Source organism: Onychomys torridus, chromosome 3 (assembly GCF_903995425.1).
Source record: "Onychomys torridus chromosome 3, mOncTor1.1, whole genome shotgun sequence".
Taxonomy (NCBI): domain Eukaryota; kingdom Metazoa; phylum Chordata; class Mammalia; order Rodentia; family Cricetidae; genus Onychomys; species Onychomys torridus.
Window position 1 is genome coordinate 137798503 of NC_050445.1, and position 15847 is coordinate 137814349.

The 15847-nt window shown below is 42.1% G+C and overlaps 1 protein-coding gene across 1 annotated transcript in view; it reads left to right on the top strand.

The window, feature by feature from the left end:
• LOC118579759 (C-type lectin domain family 4 member A-like) overlaps positions 1 to 7204 on the top strand; it is a 33066-nt gene extending 25862 nt beyond the window's left edge. Inside the window, exon 6 of the mRNA XM_036181394.1 lies at positions 7063 to 7204. Within this exon, the coding sequence (XP_036037287.1) occupies positions 7063 to 7204 (142 nt within the window). The remainder of the gene's footprint in view (positions 1 to 7062) is intronic.
• Positions 7205 to 15847: the final 8643 nt, after the last annotated feature.

Consider the following 15847-nt stretch of genomic DNA (forward strand, 5'->3'; position numbering starts at 1 on the left):
AGAAAATTAAAGACCTAGTTTCTGTGTCTAAGTTTTCTTTATGTTACTTTCCTTCATTCCTACTCTACCTTACTCTTTTAAGTTTTTCCTACACTAGATTTCTTTTTCTGTTTTTTATATTTTTATTTTATAATTAATTTAATTTTATATATCAGCCACGGATTCCCCTATCCTCCCTCTTCCCACCCCCAGCCTTCTCCTCACAGTGAGCGCCACATTCCCACCTCCTTCAAGGCAAGGTTTCCCCTAGGGATTCAGCCCAGCCTGGTAGATTCAGTCCAGGCAGGTCCAGGCCTCTCCTCCCTGCACCAAGGCTGAGCAAAATGTCTCAGCATAGGCCCTAGGTTCCAAAAAGTCAGCTCATGCACCAAGGACAGGTCCTGTCACTGCCTGGGGGCCTCCTAAACAGTTCAAGCTAATCAAGTGTCTCACTTATCCAGAGGGCCTAGTCCAGTTCCATGGGGGCTCCTCATCTATTGGTCCATAGTTCATGTGTTTCCACTAGTTTGGCTATTTGTCCCTGTGCTTTTTCCAATCATGGTCTCAATATCTCTTGCTCATATAATCCCTCCTCCCTCTTGCTGATTGGACTCCTGGAGCTCCACCTGGGGCCTGGCCATGGTTCTCTGCATCTGCTTCTATCAGTCACTGGATGAGAATTCTATCATGAAAGTTAGGGTGTTCGGCTATCGGATCACCAGAGTAGGTCAGTTCGGGCTTTCTCTCGACCATGCCAGTAGTCTATTGTGGAGGTATCATTGTGGATTTCTGGGACCTCTCTAGCACTTTGCTTCTTCCTATTCCCATGGGGTCTTCATTTATCATGGTATCGCTTTCCTTGTTCTCCCACTCCTTTCCTGATCCAGCTGGGACCTTCTGCTCCCCTAAGCTCTCTTCCCCCCCCCCTCCACCAACCCATTCCCTTCATTACTCCCCAACTCATGCCCAGGTTGCTCATGTAGATCTCATCCATTTCTCTGTCATTGGGCGATCCCTGTGTTTTTCTTAGGGTCCTGTTTTCTAGGTAGCCTCCCTGGAGTTGTGAGTTGCAGTCTGGTTATCCTTTGCTTTACATCTAGTATCCACTTATGAGTGAGTACATGCCATGCTTGTCTTTCTGAGTCTGCGTTACCTCATTCTAGTTCCATCCATTTGCCTGCAAACCTCATGATGTCATTGTTTTTCTCTGCTGAGTAGTACTCCATTGTGTATATGTGCCACATTTTCTTTATCCATTCTTCAGTTGAAGGGCATCTAGGTTGTTTTCAGGTTCTGGCTATTACAAATAATGCCACTATGAACATAGTTGAGCATGTGACCTTGTGGTATGATTGAGCATTCTTTGGTATATGCCTGAGAGTGGTATAGCTGGGTGTTGAGGGAGGTTGAATCCCAATTTTCTAAGAAAATGCCATATTGATTTCCAAAGTGGCTGTACAAGCTTGCATTCCCACCAACAGTGTAGGAGTCTTCCCCTTGCTCCACATCCTCTCCAGCATAAGCTGTCTTCAGTGTTTTTGATCTTAGCCATTCTGATGGATGTAGGATGGTATCTCAGAGTCATTTTGATTTGCATTTCCCTGATGATTAAGGATGTTGAGCAATTCCTTAAATGTCTTTCAGCCATTTGAGATTCTTCTGTTGAGAATTCTCTGTTTAGCTCTATAGCCCATTTTTTTAATTGGACTGTTGGTTATTTTGATGTATAATTTCTTGAGTTCTTTATATATTCTAGATATCAGCCCTCTGTCAGATGTGGGGTTGGTGAAGGTCTTTTCCCATTCTGTGGGCTGTCATTTTGTCTTACTGATCATGTCCTTTGCCCCACAAAAGCTTCTCAGTTTTAATAGGTCCCATTTATTAATTGTTCCTGTCAGTGTTTGTGCTACCAGGGTTGTATTTAGGAAGTGATGTCCAGTGTCAATGCGTTTAAGACTACTTTCTTTCCTATCAGATTCAGAGTAACTGGATTTATGTTGTGGTCTTTCATCCACTTGTACTTTAGTTTTGTGCACGGTGACAGATATGGATCTATTTGCAATCCTCTACATGTTGACATCCAGTTATGCCAGCACCATTTGTTGAAGATGCTTTCTTTTTTACATTGTACAGTTTTGGCTTCTTTGTCAAAAATTATATGTTCATAGTTGTTCAGATTAATGTCATGATCTTCAGTTCGGTTCCATTAGTCCCCATGTCTTTTTTATGCCAGTTTTTTTTTTTATTTAAGCTGTTTTTTAATACTGTAGCTCTATAGTAGAGCTTGAATTCAGGGATTGTGATGCCTCCAGAGGTTTTTTTTTTTTATTGTATAGTATTCTTTTGGCTATCCTGGGATTTTTATTTTTCCATATGAAGTTGAGCATTGCTCTTTCCTGGTCAATGAGAATTGTGTTTGGATTTTAATGGGGATTGTATTGAATCTGTAGATTGCTTTTGGTAAGATTGCCATTTTTTACTATGTTAATCTCACCTATCCATGAGCATGGGAGATCTTTCCATTTTTTGACATATTTGTCAATTTCTTTTTTCAGAGACTTAAAGATCTTGTCCTACAGGTCCTTCACATACTTAGTTAGAGTTACCACAAGGTATTTTATATCATTTGATGCTATTGTATAGAGTGATGTTTCTCTGATTTTTTTTCCAGCTGGTTTGTCATTTGTATATAGGAGGGCTACCAATTTTTTTTGATTTAATCTTATATCCTGCCACATTATTGATGGTGTTGATAAGCTGTATGAGTTCCTTGGTTGAATTTTTGGGGTCACTTCTATATACTATCATGTCATCTTCAAATAGTGAAAGCTTGATTTCTTCCTTTCCAGTCTGTATCCCCTTGATCACCTTATGTTATCTTATTGCTCTGGCTAGAACTTCAAGTAATATATTGAATAAGTAGGGAAAGAGCAAACTTTTATTGAGTATTTTTACATCAATATTCATGAGGGAGATTGGTCTGTAGTTCTCTTTCTTTGTTGCATCTTTGTTTGGCTTGGGAATCAGGGTAATTGTAGCCTCAAAGAAGGAGTTCAGTAATGTTCCTTCTGTTTCTATTGAATGGAACAATTTGAAGAGTATTGATATTATCTTTTCTTTGAAGATTTGGTAGAATTCTGCATTGAAACCATCTGGTCCTGGGCTTTTTTTGGTTGGGAGACTTTTGGTGACTGTTTCTCTTTCCCCACTTCTACTCCCCACCCCACCCCACCAACCCAGGACAATGAATATCACTAAGAAAGAGGAATTTGGAGGATAAAGAGAGATACAGAAGGAACTAGATGCAATGTTCCATTTTAAGAGAGCTGGGTATAGAAGGAAACAGGTAGGAAAGACAGGAAACAGCAGCATGCAGGATCAGGCAAAACCAGAGGGAGTCGCTGTCTCCCAACAGTTAAGGAGGAAGAAAAGCAGGCAGGGTAATGTGAGAAGCAGGAAGATGACTGATCAGCAGACATCATGAGCCCTGATATCTAGTTCAGGAATGTTTGGTAAATGAGCAGAAGGGAAAGCCGGAATCTAGTGACTCCAGGAACAAGTGGGAGATGAGGAAGAGAAAAACAAAAATTCAATTTCTAGAGGAAGGGTGAGTTAGTTTTAAGTTAGGAACTCTGTGAAAGTGTGGGGACACTGAAGACAGAGCTGGCTGGGGTGGAGGGAGATACAGGAAAGAAGAGGACAGAAACGAAGTGCTTTTGATCAGTGTAGGGCCTTTATAACTTCCCTGCTCAGGTAACCTGGAACTGCTGTGGGTTAGCTCATTTCTCCCTCACCTTTTCTTGGGGTGTACACAAACTTAATAGAACTTACCACCTAAGATGTAGTCTTCAGTGTGTCCTCCATGAAATGTTGAAGAGTCCCCAAGGTCATGGATCTGTCCTGTCCTTCCAGCTCTTCCTGAAGATAGCTGTGGTTATAAATCACCAGGAGCAGGGAAATACTGGCTGTGGGGTGATGGAAAATTGCCTTTGTGGTAAGGTATCATGTAGCTCAGGCTAGCTATGACCTAACTAACTAACTAACTAACTTACCAACTAAGTTAACAAACCAGCCAACTAAACTAAACTAACTAGCTAGCTCAACCAACCAATCAACTATACTAACTTGTATAGTTAAGGATGACCTGAAACTTCCATTCTCCCTCATTCTAACACCCAAGTGTTTGGGCCACAGCCTCCACACTGTGGTGACTGAGAATCTTTCCCAGGCAGACTCTAACTACTCAGGTAATTGGACACATATAGGTTTTGTTTCTACAAAGAATGTAAGAAAGTAAAAGTAAAGAGGCAAATGTCAGCACTGCCAGGACAATGAATTTTTTTATTCTGTTTTACAGCTATGTTTAAAAAATATTCTCCACTTCTTGATGAAAAAGCAATTACAAAAGAACTGAATCACACTGAGTTGGGATGTAAAAAACAGCATCCACTCCTGAAAGGTAAAATTAATGTGCCTAAAATCAGCGTTTTCAACATGATTCTCGGGTAGATCCAGCAGCAATGGGCACTATGGAGACATGACTTCATACCACACAGTCAGTACCAGCTGCCTGTGGAGTCCTTTTTAGAAGTCTGCAATCAGGCATAATTGGGAAGTGTGCCCCCTAGTGTCATTGAAGAAGAATTTCAGTGAGGGAGGGGCAATAAGTTGCTGAGTCCCAGCTTCCATGTTGTCTCCACATCAAGCAGGTTTTAAAATGAGTCTATGACATTGCACTTACATCTCCTTCTTCCTCCAAAGACAAAGTCTGGAGCTGCTGCCCAAAGGACTGGAAATCATTTAGTTCCCACTGCTACTTCATTTTTACTGGCTCAGCATCTTGGAGAGACAGTGAGGAGAAGTGCTCCCGCATGGGTGCTCATTTGATGGTGATCCACAGCCAGGAAGAGCAGGTGCCTCCTGGGACAGAGTGGGTCCTGGGCCTGGCCTGCTGTTGCCTCTTTTTACTAAGAGGGAGTTTTGTTGACTTGGGTGTTGCTGATATGGAGGAATGCTTTCCATCAGGTACCCGGAAAGGATGCTTCAGCCTTGGCATTCTCCACCTTGCCCCTGCTTCAGTGAAGCTAAACAACCCACAAGGAACCATGGCAACAGGAATGCAATGCCTGAGGTGGAGGGAATGATGAAATATTTCTGCTGGCAAGAGCAGTGTGTGATTCCAGCACTCTAAAGCTTCCTGTAGTACCCACTGCCTAACAGAAGAGGGCGCAGAGCTGACTAGGGAAAGGGGATCAAATCAGGAGAGTCACAGTCAACCATCAGAAATGAAATATCTGAGGTTATGAATGGAGAATGATTTAATCTGCTAAATTCTCTCATGCACAACTGTCAAGAATGGTGTTGGGGAAGAAAAGAAGGAGTGCGTCTGAGATGAGAATTCCTTATGATCATGGACAGAGAGTGTTTCCAGAGTCATAGAAATCAGGTCCCTGAGTGATGACCTTGTGTTCTGGTCAGCCAGAGAAGATGGCACTCCTGGGGGTGGGGGTGGCTCTTCTATTCCTTGATCCTTTCTGTGTCTTCTCATCTACGTGTGACCAGAGGAAATCAATCAAAGTATCACAGTGTACCTCTAAAATGTATAATTAATGTGTATTAATCTATAATTTGAAAACTATTTAAGGGCTTATAGAGAGAGATGAACTGAGATTTGATTATTATGTATTTCCATAGGTGCATCGTATTGAACACTATAATTTTTATATTTAAAATAATTTTTAAAAGATCTTGTAAAAATTCTATAACAGAAAAAGAAGCACTCCATCCAGGCTGAATGCTGTATCTTTCTTTCCTCTTAGGATTTCATCACCAAGATCCTGGATCCTAAAGCTGCTTATTATATTGGGCTTTCAGATCCAGGTCATCGACAGTGGCGATGGGTTGATCTGACACCATACAATGAAAGTGCCTCGTGAGTCTAGAGTTACCTAGAGGAGTCCTGGGTCCTGTAGCATGAGAAGATTTTAGGGTGTTCCAGCTGTTGGTTATGAAACTAAAACAGCTCACTCCTTGTGTGATTGCTGGGGATGCAGTTACTTTTATCCCATTTCCTTATCACAGGTGTTCTGGGAGACACATGTCACGGATACTCCAGGAGTTAGAAGAGTGTAGGGTGATAAGTAGTACCCAGGGCACCCAACCAAGGTGCTACACCATGGTGGGCTTTATGATGTTTTCAGTTTCTCTGTATCTTCACAAATAGGGTATATTTCTATTTCTATTTGTGTGTATACATACGTGTCTGTGTGAGCCATGTGTATGTGGATGCCTGTAAGAGGGTGTGGGATTCCCTGGATCTAGGGTCACATGTGGTATGACCACGCCAATCTGTGTGCTGGGAACAGAACTCCCACATTTTCTGGAAAAGCACAGGCACTGTTAATGTCTGAGCCATCTCTCCAGCTTTCATTTATATCTTCATAATAATAATTAATGTCAAGACCATAACCGATTATTTCTCATAAATCAAAAGCCCGCATTCTGATGTTGTTATGTGTTGCATTTCTATAATTATTTAAAAACTCCAATGTCACAGTACGTTCCCATAGTCTATCCTGATTTCTGCTGTGAGATATAGGGAGTAATGTTATTCTCATTCTCAGTCTTCAGAGAAGAAAAGGAGGAATAGAATATGTTAAATTTCTTGTCCCAGATGATACAAATATGTAGATTATCTGGATATTTTAAAAAATTCTTCAGTTTCTAAAATAAGAGTGTTGTCAAATGGGAAAAAAACTTATATTAAAACATGAGAATCAGGAGAGACCTTTCAGCAATAAGTAAGCACACGGGATGACAGTCCCTGGGTACCAAGACCTAGGGATGAGGTAGCCCCTGGGATGTGTTCTGGGAGAACAGTTAAGTAACAAGCTAAGAGAATATTGAGTGCGGTGGCCATGTCTTCAGGGACATGTCAGACACGGGTGGTGGAGGATGGTTGATTTGTACACACCTGAATCTGCTTTCCACAAATTCCCACTGCATCCTCATCTTGCTTACTCTTGTTTTCTCTTTCCCAGCATCATTCTGGGAAATGCCATGATGCTCTTTCCTCCCTTCCAGGTTCTGGCACCCAGGGGAGCCCAACAGTGACCGTGAACAATGTGTTATAGTAAATCATCGAGGTTCTGGTTGGGGCTGGAATGACAGTCCTTGCAGTGGTGAACAGAAGTCAGTTTGTCAGATGAAGAAAATATACTTATGAATCGAGCATTGTCCATGGACATGGGATGGCATTTTTATCCAGTATTACACAGACAACTGGAAAGACCTTCTTGTGGAAGAGATGTCCATAGAGTTTTAGGTAGGCAGCCAACAGTTATCCATATATAATACTGGTCCCCATATGTACTTATTTATCCATCCTTTGCTCTCTAAATAATGAGAATTTCCTGTATACCAGAGACTCCACATCCTTTGTGTGTATGTGGAAACACACCAGCTTCTCTGTCTGTTCTTAGATTCCTAAAGTCTTATTTGATGATCGAATTGTATGGTGTGGTCCCTCTACCCATCTGTCTCTGTCATTGGATTTATTGATGTATAATTGACAAATAAAATTATATATATTTACATTACAATGTCTTGACTTGATATGGAAATGTATTGGGCAATGACTACCACAATCAGGTGAACAGCATCCTCTGTTACCTCCAATAGTGTCAGTTTGTGTGTGTGTGTGGTATAGAACATTTAGATCTTCTTAAGCAAATTCAGACAGACAGGGTGACATTGTCACCTACTGACACTTTGGTCCTCAGTGCTCACTCACACTTTCTCTGGCAGTTTGTGCCCTTCCGTCAGCATTTTCTCATGTCCCCCAATACCTGCACTACCAGGAACCATTCAGGATCTTGGTCCCCATGACTAGTGTGTCAGGTGCTGTGGGTGCCATGAGGCTGATGTGGGCCTCTAATGGTGTCTGATCCTGGGCTGGGTGACCTTCCTCAAGAGCAAGTTTAAGAAGATGATAGCCAGCTTTGTCGTAGCCCCCCCATGGTTTTGGGTGTCTCAAGTTGGTGCAGGCCACATTAGGGACAGCCTCTGCTCTGTGGATGGACATGAAGAGACCCACATGTGGTCACTGAGAATTGAACTCAGGACATTTGAAAGAACAGCCAGTGCTCTTAATCTATCTGAGATATTGCCTCCTGGCAAGTTTTTGGTATTTTTTTGCCTGTGTTGCAATGGTACCTCTTTTCTACCAATGGTACTAATGTTCCATATTAAAACCCAACAACATACATCTCCTGAGCAAATGGTAAAGGGATTAGGTGTAGATGCTATGCTGATTTCCAAATGCTTTCATAATCCTCTGTAAAAGTACTGTTTCAAAGCCTTTGACCCATCTTCCTGTATATAGAGTATGCTTTCAACCCCAATTGGCTGGTTTGTCCAGGTGACCTTCACTGGCCCATATGATGAGAATGAATCTGATTCTCTAAATACAGGAGGCTAATACACATTCACCTTGCAAGACGCTGTGATTCTCTATGATCCTGGCTCCAAAGTGATATATGTATGAAGAAGCTGAACAGCATTTCAGTGACCCATGGCCAAACCCTTAGGACACACACAAATGAGAAATATTTGTTGTTGTAAGCCTCTTGAATATTGTGCATGGTTTTAATAGTGTATGTGAGATATGATAACTTTAGAAATATATTTTGCTGAGAAGGTAAAACCCCTGAACATCTGTGACTGGAGTGAAGTGGTGTGTAGGTATATTTATTACCATGGAAATAGTCAATTGGTTTAATAATTACACAGGAGTTCATATTCTGTCATATCTGGTGTGAGTCATCTGAGCCTGAGAGGTGAGGAGGGCAGCTATGCTATGGAATGGTCATTTTTAGGGAGTCTGTGCTCCAGCATGGTGAGGAGAGTGTCAACTCATTAGGTCACTTCCTGTGGGGAGTCAGAACTGCAAATAGGAGAGGACAGGGTCCTAATGGAGGAACTGGGTATTCAGAAGGGTAAGGAGCATGCCGGTGCAGAGTTGGAGCATACGTATGCAGGGTGAGGCTTGATGTGGTATAATAGTTCTGTACACTGTGAATATATGTCACTATGATTGGTTCAATAAACAAGCTGACTGGCCATTATCTTAACAGGATAATGTTAGGTGGTAAAGCTGACCTGAGAATGATGGAATGAGGAAGGGTGGAATCAGGAGAGTCTCCAGGAGAATGAGTTGGACACAAAATGGGACAGAAGTAAAAAGCCATGAGCCTTAGAGAAGCACATAGATTAACAGAATTGGGTTAAGTTTTAAAAGCTAGTTAGTAACAAGCCTGAGCTATTGGCAGAGCATTGATAATTTGTATTAGGTCCTCAAGTCAGTTATTTAAGAAGTGGCTGTCAGTTATTTGGGAACTGGCAGTCAAGACAAGAGAACTTTGCTTACAGAGCAGAACACCTGCTTAGAGTGAAGAGGTTACCCGTGCACAGGTAGGAGTGCACCTGTGCATGGTGAGGAGTGCATCCATGCAGAGAGAGGAGGCAACTGTGCTTAGTGAGGAGGGCACCTGTGAAGAGTGAGGTGGGCTCACTTGCATGGTGAGGAGAGTATCTGTGGTGAAGAGGGCACCCGTGCATAGTGTTGGATCCATACTAGGTTGGGGTTCAGAGACACAGATGTTGAAAGGATCTTCCTTGCAGAGGATAGACCAGGCATGGATAAACAGTGTCTCTATGGTGGACATCAGTGTGGGACCTTAGTATCTAGTAGGGTAAGGAGAGCATTCTTACCTGCTTGTGCATGTCCTGGGATTGGATGTAGTTGTCAAATAGGCTGAGGAGAATGTCTGTTCAGAAGGCAGAGATGGTACGGGCTTCAGACACTGGCAAGGTAAGGATGCTGTCTACCTGGTGTGATAGCTCTGTGTGGCCACTCAGTACATTCCAGGGCAATGAGGGCTTCTGCCCATAAATGTGAACTTGGAATGCTGAAGCCTTAGAGTCTAAGTGGAGACTCCTCAGATATTTGCAGAAAAAGTCAGAGCACAAGCCTAGGCTTCCTCCGTTGTGTTGCGAGAACTCATCAAGGTGTCTGGTCCTCAGAGGAAACATCCAGCTAAAGGGAGGAGGGTATCCGTGCATGGGACACAGGCTTGACCTGAGGGCTGGAGCCCATCCTGGAGAGACAGGCTGCTTAGTGGAGGACATGGGAGGGTGATTGGCAGCATCCAAGAGATTATCACTTGAGAGTGTTCCATAGAGATAATGAGCCCACATTTTTCCCTCACAGAAGTAGGTTAGAAATGCTGAAATTTGGGAACAAATTGAGACCCATGGTGGCATTCCATTAAAATGGGGTAATAGTGTGAACCCTTGGTTTTCAGTATGTTTGGATACAAAAGCAAACAAAAACTTAGAAACGGGAAACAAAACCCTCATGGGTGAATCTTGGATAGGTATGGCTCCAAGAGCTCAGCCCCAGAAGGTCTCTTGTTACTGCTGTGCATTTCCATCTTTGCTGCTGTCATCTTCCTCTGGTATCTGGCATGGTGTGAATGGGCATGGGGAGATCCCCACTACTCTTAATGCAGCATGATCATCTCTTGGTAGTACCCGGATATACTGGACATCCTTACCTGTGGATTATAATGAAGATGATTTCCTTCTGAGCTGTACTGTTTAACTGAAACAATGATTTTATACACTAATAGTGTTACTGTAAATGGAAGTTTGATGATTGAGAGTTTTTAATCAATATATTAAGGGATTATGATAGAAGTTATTTTAGTGGAAAAATTAACATAGGTAAAGGGAGCAAGAAATATTGCTCCTTCCTCTTATAAAGCAGAACCTACAGAAGATAAAAATAAAACAAGGAAATGTCACACAACTCTTTTTATTGAGAGCCATGTAGACTGTGGCTTAGGTTACCGATTAAGTCCCAGTAGCCCAGCTAGCTTAAATTCTTTTCACCTTAGTGTTGGAAAATGTGTTCATAGGTTTCAGAGTTCATCACAGCTGAAACAAAGCTTTGAAAAGTAACTTAAGGTTAGATTGTGAAACTTTTGTGAATAGCTTTGAGGAGGAAAACCCTAGGAGGAAATCTAAAGTTTTAGAAAGGCACATAGTTGAGTGAGGACTTGTTAATGTTAGAGAACAAGAACAAATAGCCCAATTATTACTAGCTCATGTGCCTTTCTTGCTAGGATTGTTTGATGACCATTTCTGCCCTCAATTTCCTGTTGATGAACGGGTATGCATCCTAAAGATTTAAAGTAGAGATGACTGATTGTTTTTCGTATATAAAATTTTATATAAAAGTTTAGGTTTGTGATTATTTTAAGATTTCTTACAAGTTTACTTTTAGAGATAAATAATCAAATGATTGGTCCTTTCTTTGTAACCACAGTATTTAGCCTGCCATCAAAAGAACTTGCTGAGAAAAATACCGATTGCTTACACCCTGTTACTCTATAAAAAGTTACTTAGATGTTAATGCATGTGTGTTTTTGGGATGATTTTGTTTTAGTCATGTAAGGGAGATAAAAACATGTTTTTATCTGTATTCATTGTAATCATTCACTTGAAAAACAGAATGTAACCACACTGTAATTTTTATATTGCCTGAAATATTTTGCTGGGGTATACAATTTGTAAGGAAAAAATCAAGTTAGTCAGAATGAAGACATCAAGAGAGAGAGAAGGGACATATATGGATAGAGATAAGGAAGGAAATGAAGAGCTTAGACAGATGATAGAAAGATCCTAAGTGTGTGTGTGTGCGTGTGTGTGTGTGTGTGTGTGTGTGTGTATGTATGCATGTGTGTTCCCTCTCTAGTAGGCCTCAAACAGGTAAGTTTTTCTCCCTCAGATAAAAAGTCCAGGTCCACTGGTTCTGTAGCCTCCCCCTGAAGCCCCGTGCTGCTGGAGGCTGGTCCTCAAGGCAGTAGAACACGTGCTGTTTGCTTGTTATATGTATGAACATGGGAGTAGCCAGAGGAGATTTCAAGAAGGGAAGTGTTGGGAAGAGCTGGGGGCTGAGCATGGGTGGGTATGAGCTGGAAGACATTTGCAGGAGGAACTCAAATGATCCCATTTTTTGCAACTAGCTTAAGTTTCCCTCTGGTATATTGTGATCCATTAATTCTCCCAGCTGTTCCCAATAATGCTGTGAACCCATGAGGCTGGTGCTGAGCAGTGAAGGGATCAAGGGAAGAAAGTCATGAGGAGAGAGATAGTCTACTCCGACAGCTGCTATCCAGAGCTGTGTCAGGATGTGGCCATTGGCCCAGTGAGTGGAGAATGTCCATGAGTGAGTTATGAAGACAGTGGGAAGCAGAGAGCTCAGAGGAACAGCTTCAGAAGGACCAGGATGTGAGCTTTGCATTCCCCATTCTGGAGGCAGCTGAGTGGAAAGTGGGAGCCCACACCATGTTGAGGGACCAATGGTCCTCTAGAATGTGATGTCAGAACTTGTCTGTTCAGTCAAAATGGATGTTGTCATGTCTTAAGTGTTTGCTCACATTGTCTGGTTCATCTGAAATCATGTTTGCATACAGAAGTGCATGAATTTATGTTTGCTGCAGAGTGTCTTAGGACAGAGTTCTCTCACAGTGTGGTTCCTCTTCTCCCCTCCTTCCTATGTCTTCCCATCCCCTTTTGAGTTCCCACTCTATAGTATCTGCATATCATGATGAGTAGGGTGGAATGCTACAATTTTTATCTTCTTGTTTTAAGATGTTGCATCTCTGTATGTGATCCGAGTGATTCCATGGTTTCTCATTCTCATGTGGTATATTCCAGCGGGAAATTCCTCATGTCTCATACAATTGTGTGATATGACAACTTATTCCCATGGTACTGTAGTCCCAAATTTTAAGATAAGGAACTGAGAATACAATGTGTGGTGGTACTGTGTTCCCCGAAATATTGTGCATTCTAATAAACTTATGTATGGTCAGAGAACAGGACATTCACAATATTAAACATAGAGGTTAGGCAGTGGTAGCACATGCCTTTAATCCTAGCATTCCAGAGGCAGAGATCTACCTGGATGTCTGTGTGTTCAAGTATATAGCCAAGCATGGTGACTCACGCCTTTGTTCCCAGAAGGTGATCCTTTAATAATCCCAGGGAGTGAGGGCAGAAAGCAGAAAGGTATAGAAGGAGTGAAGACCAGAAACTAGAAGCTTTTGGTTGGTTAAGCTTTTAGGCTTTGAGCAGCACACTTCAGCTGAGATTCATTTGGATAAGGACTCAGAGGCTTCCACACGGAGGAAGCAGGATCAGCTGAGGAACTGGCGCTGTGAGGTGGCTGTTGTTTGTCCTGCTTCTCTGATCTTCCAGCATTCATCCCCATAACTGGCCTCAGGTTTATTTTCATTAATAAGACCTTCTAACAATTCCTGCTACAACCAAGAAATTAAATTACTTGCCCAAGGTATAATAAATAAGAGGTGTGTATATTTTAGTTAGTTCCTCAGGTTCTAAATCATTCCATTTGAGAAGGGCAGATGCACACATGAGCTCACAGAGACTGTGACAGCATACATTAGACCCGCACAAGCTTCAGGCCGACCAAATCCCAGCATGGAGGAGGGGACATGTGCTTTGGATATTGCTCTGTGTAAATAAAATTCTGCTTGGCCAGTGGCCAGGCAGGAAGTATAGGCGGGACAAGAGAGAAGAGAATTCTGGGAAATAGAAGGCTAAGGGGACAGACACCGCCAGCTGCCACCATGAGAAGCAACATGTAAAGACACTGGTAAGCCACAAGCCATGTGGCTAAGTATAGATTAATAGAAATGGGTTAATTTAAGATGGAAGAAGTAGATAACAAGAAGCCTGCCAGGGCCAGACAGTTTCTAAACAATGTAAGTTTCTGTGTGTTTACGTGGTTGGTTCTGAGCGTCTATGGGCATGGCAGGTGACAGAGATTTGTCCTGACTGTTGGCCAGGCAGGAAAACTCTAGCTGCAGATGTGGGCACAGAGTCCCACCCCTAACAGCGATGTTCTTCCCAATTGATAGCTTCTGGAAGAGGAAAATCAGTTTTCCCTAGTGGAGTGTCACTAGGTACATCATCCACACTCCAGGGCAGGCCCCATGCTCAGGAGTAGTCGACAAAGACAAATGGACTCTGTGATTTTTTGTTTTATTAATGAGAGAAAATAAACATAAGGTGGTTGGGTAAGGATTCAGGGAAGACTCAGAAAAAGTGGTGATGGGAAATATGTGATCAAAATATGTTGAATGGAGATCTCAAAGGATAAATAGAAATGTTATTTGGAAAAGGATAAAACTATCAGACCATAGTACTGATGTGAAATATTTTCATCAGATAAGAAAGCCTTAGGCAGGGTGTAGAAGTTATCCAATAGAGGTGAGCCTTTGGGATACTTGCCTGCATACTACATACTACAATAAGGTGCTGTGGGCTCCTTACTAAGCTCCTCTGACTGCACAATAGAGTGTACTTGAACTGTAACGTCGCCCCAGTACTCAGTGTTGGATGGCTTCATGGTACTCTGTATATTATGTGCTCTTTAATTTTCCTCAGAGCACTTTTAAATGCACAGACATGTCACAAAATTAAATAAGGTCTGTGTTTGCAGGGTGATATTAAACTATATATTACCCAGGTGAGCCCAGGTCAGTGAATGCACCTGTAAGAAACACTGAATCTGATGTTACTTTAAGACCCGGGGTTTGGGTGACTCATCAACTCCTTCAAATGAAACAAGTTTTTAATTGTATTACACGTTTCAAAATAAGATTCTGCAAAGCAATCCAATCACCTTCTATTTCTACAAAGTTGAACAGTTTCTAATGTACCAAACACCCCTTAATATCATGATCGTCCTGCTCTGGTCTTGAGTGCTGTGATCAGGTGCTGCCTAAGTAATGGGAAACAAGGGTTCCTTTTGGTTTAGAAGTGGAGCAGAGGTGTCAGGAGAGGAGCCACCTGTGGTTTGTAATTTAAACCACACTGGGGCAACAGGGAACTGTTTTATTCCAGCCCTACCCAGACAATTCCCACAATGCCAAAGCAGGGAAGACTCTCTATGGATCAGAGAGGAGCTGTTTGTGATCTTGGAGGCAAAGGGTCAGGAGCCAGGATGATTCTGATCACCTGAGCCCATCCCGGGAGCTCAGTCTCCTGTCACATAGAGCCCATGCCTCTAGGCTACATCTGGCTGAAATATTCATAACTTTGGTTTAACTGCAGATGATGTCCTGTTTTAGCCCTAGAACAAACCCAGGAGAAAGGACAAAGCCTCCAAGGCAGGCTAGGACAGTGGCACTGTTGAGTGTCTTAGCTCCTAGACCTACTTCTCTGGAAAAACATATATGGGAGGGGCTGGGTCAAACTTTCCTTATCTGTTACTGGAGTTCTAAGAAACATTTGCTCAGGCTTACTGTTATTACTTGTGCACTGGTATCTGAATGGTTGAACTCCTGTGTGTTGGGGAGGCCTGTGCAATCTCTTGACCTTCCTGTGCAGCTCATTTGTACATTTTGCAGAATAGCCAGTATTTCCAAACAACCCTCTAAGTGTCTGGGGTCAGATACTGCCACTTGGCATTTACCCAAAGGACTCTGTATCCTAATCTAGAGACACATGCTCATCCATGTTCATTGATGCTCTGCTCACAATAGCCAGGAGAAGTAAAAGGCCTAGATATCCATCAACTGACTAATGAATAATGAAAATGTTTATTTACACAATGGAATATATCGGCTGTTAAGAAAGATGAAATTATGAAATTTTCAGGTAAATGAATTTAACAGGAAACATTCATTCTGAATGAGTTAATCCAGACCCAGAAAGACAAATGATGCACATTTTTTCTAAGTTGTGGATGTTAGGTTTGAATCTTCAGATATGT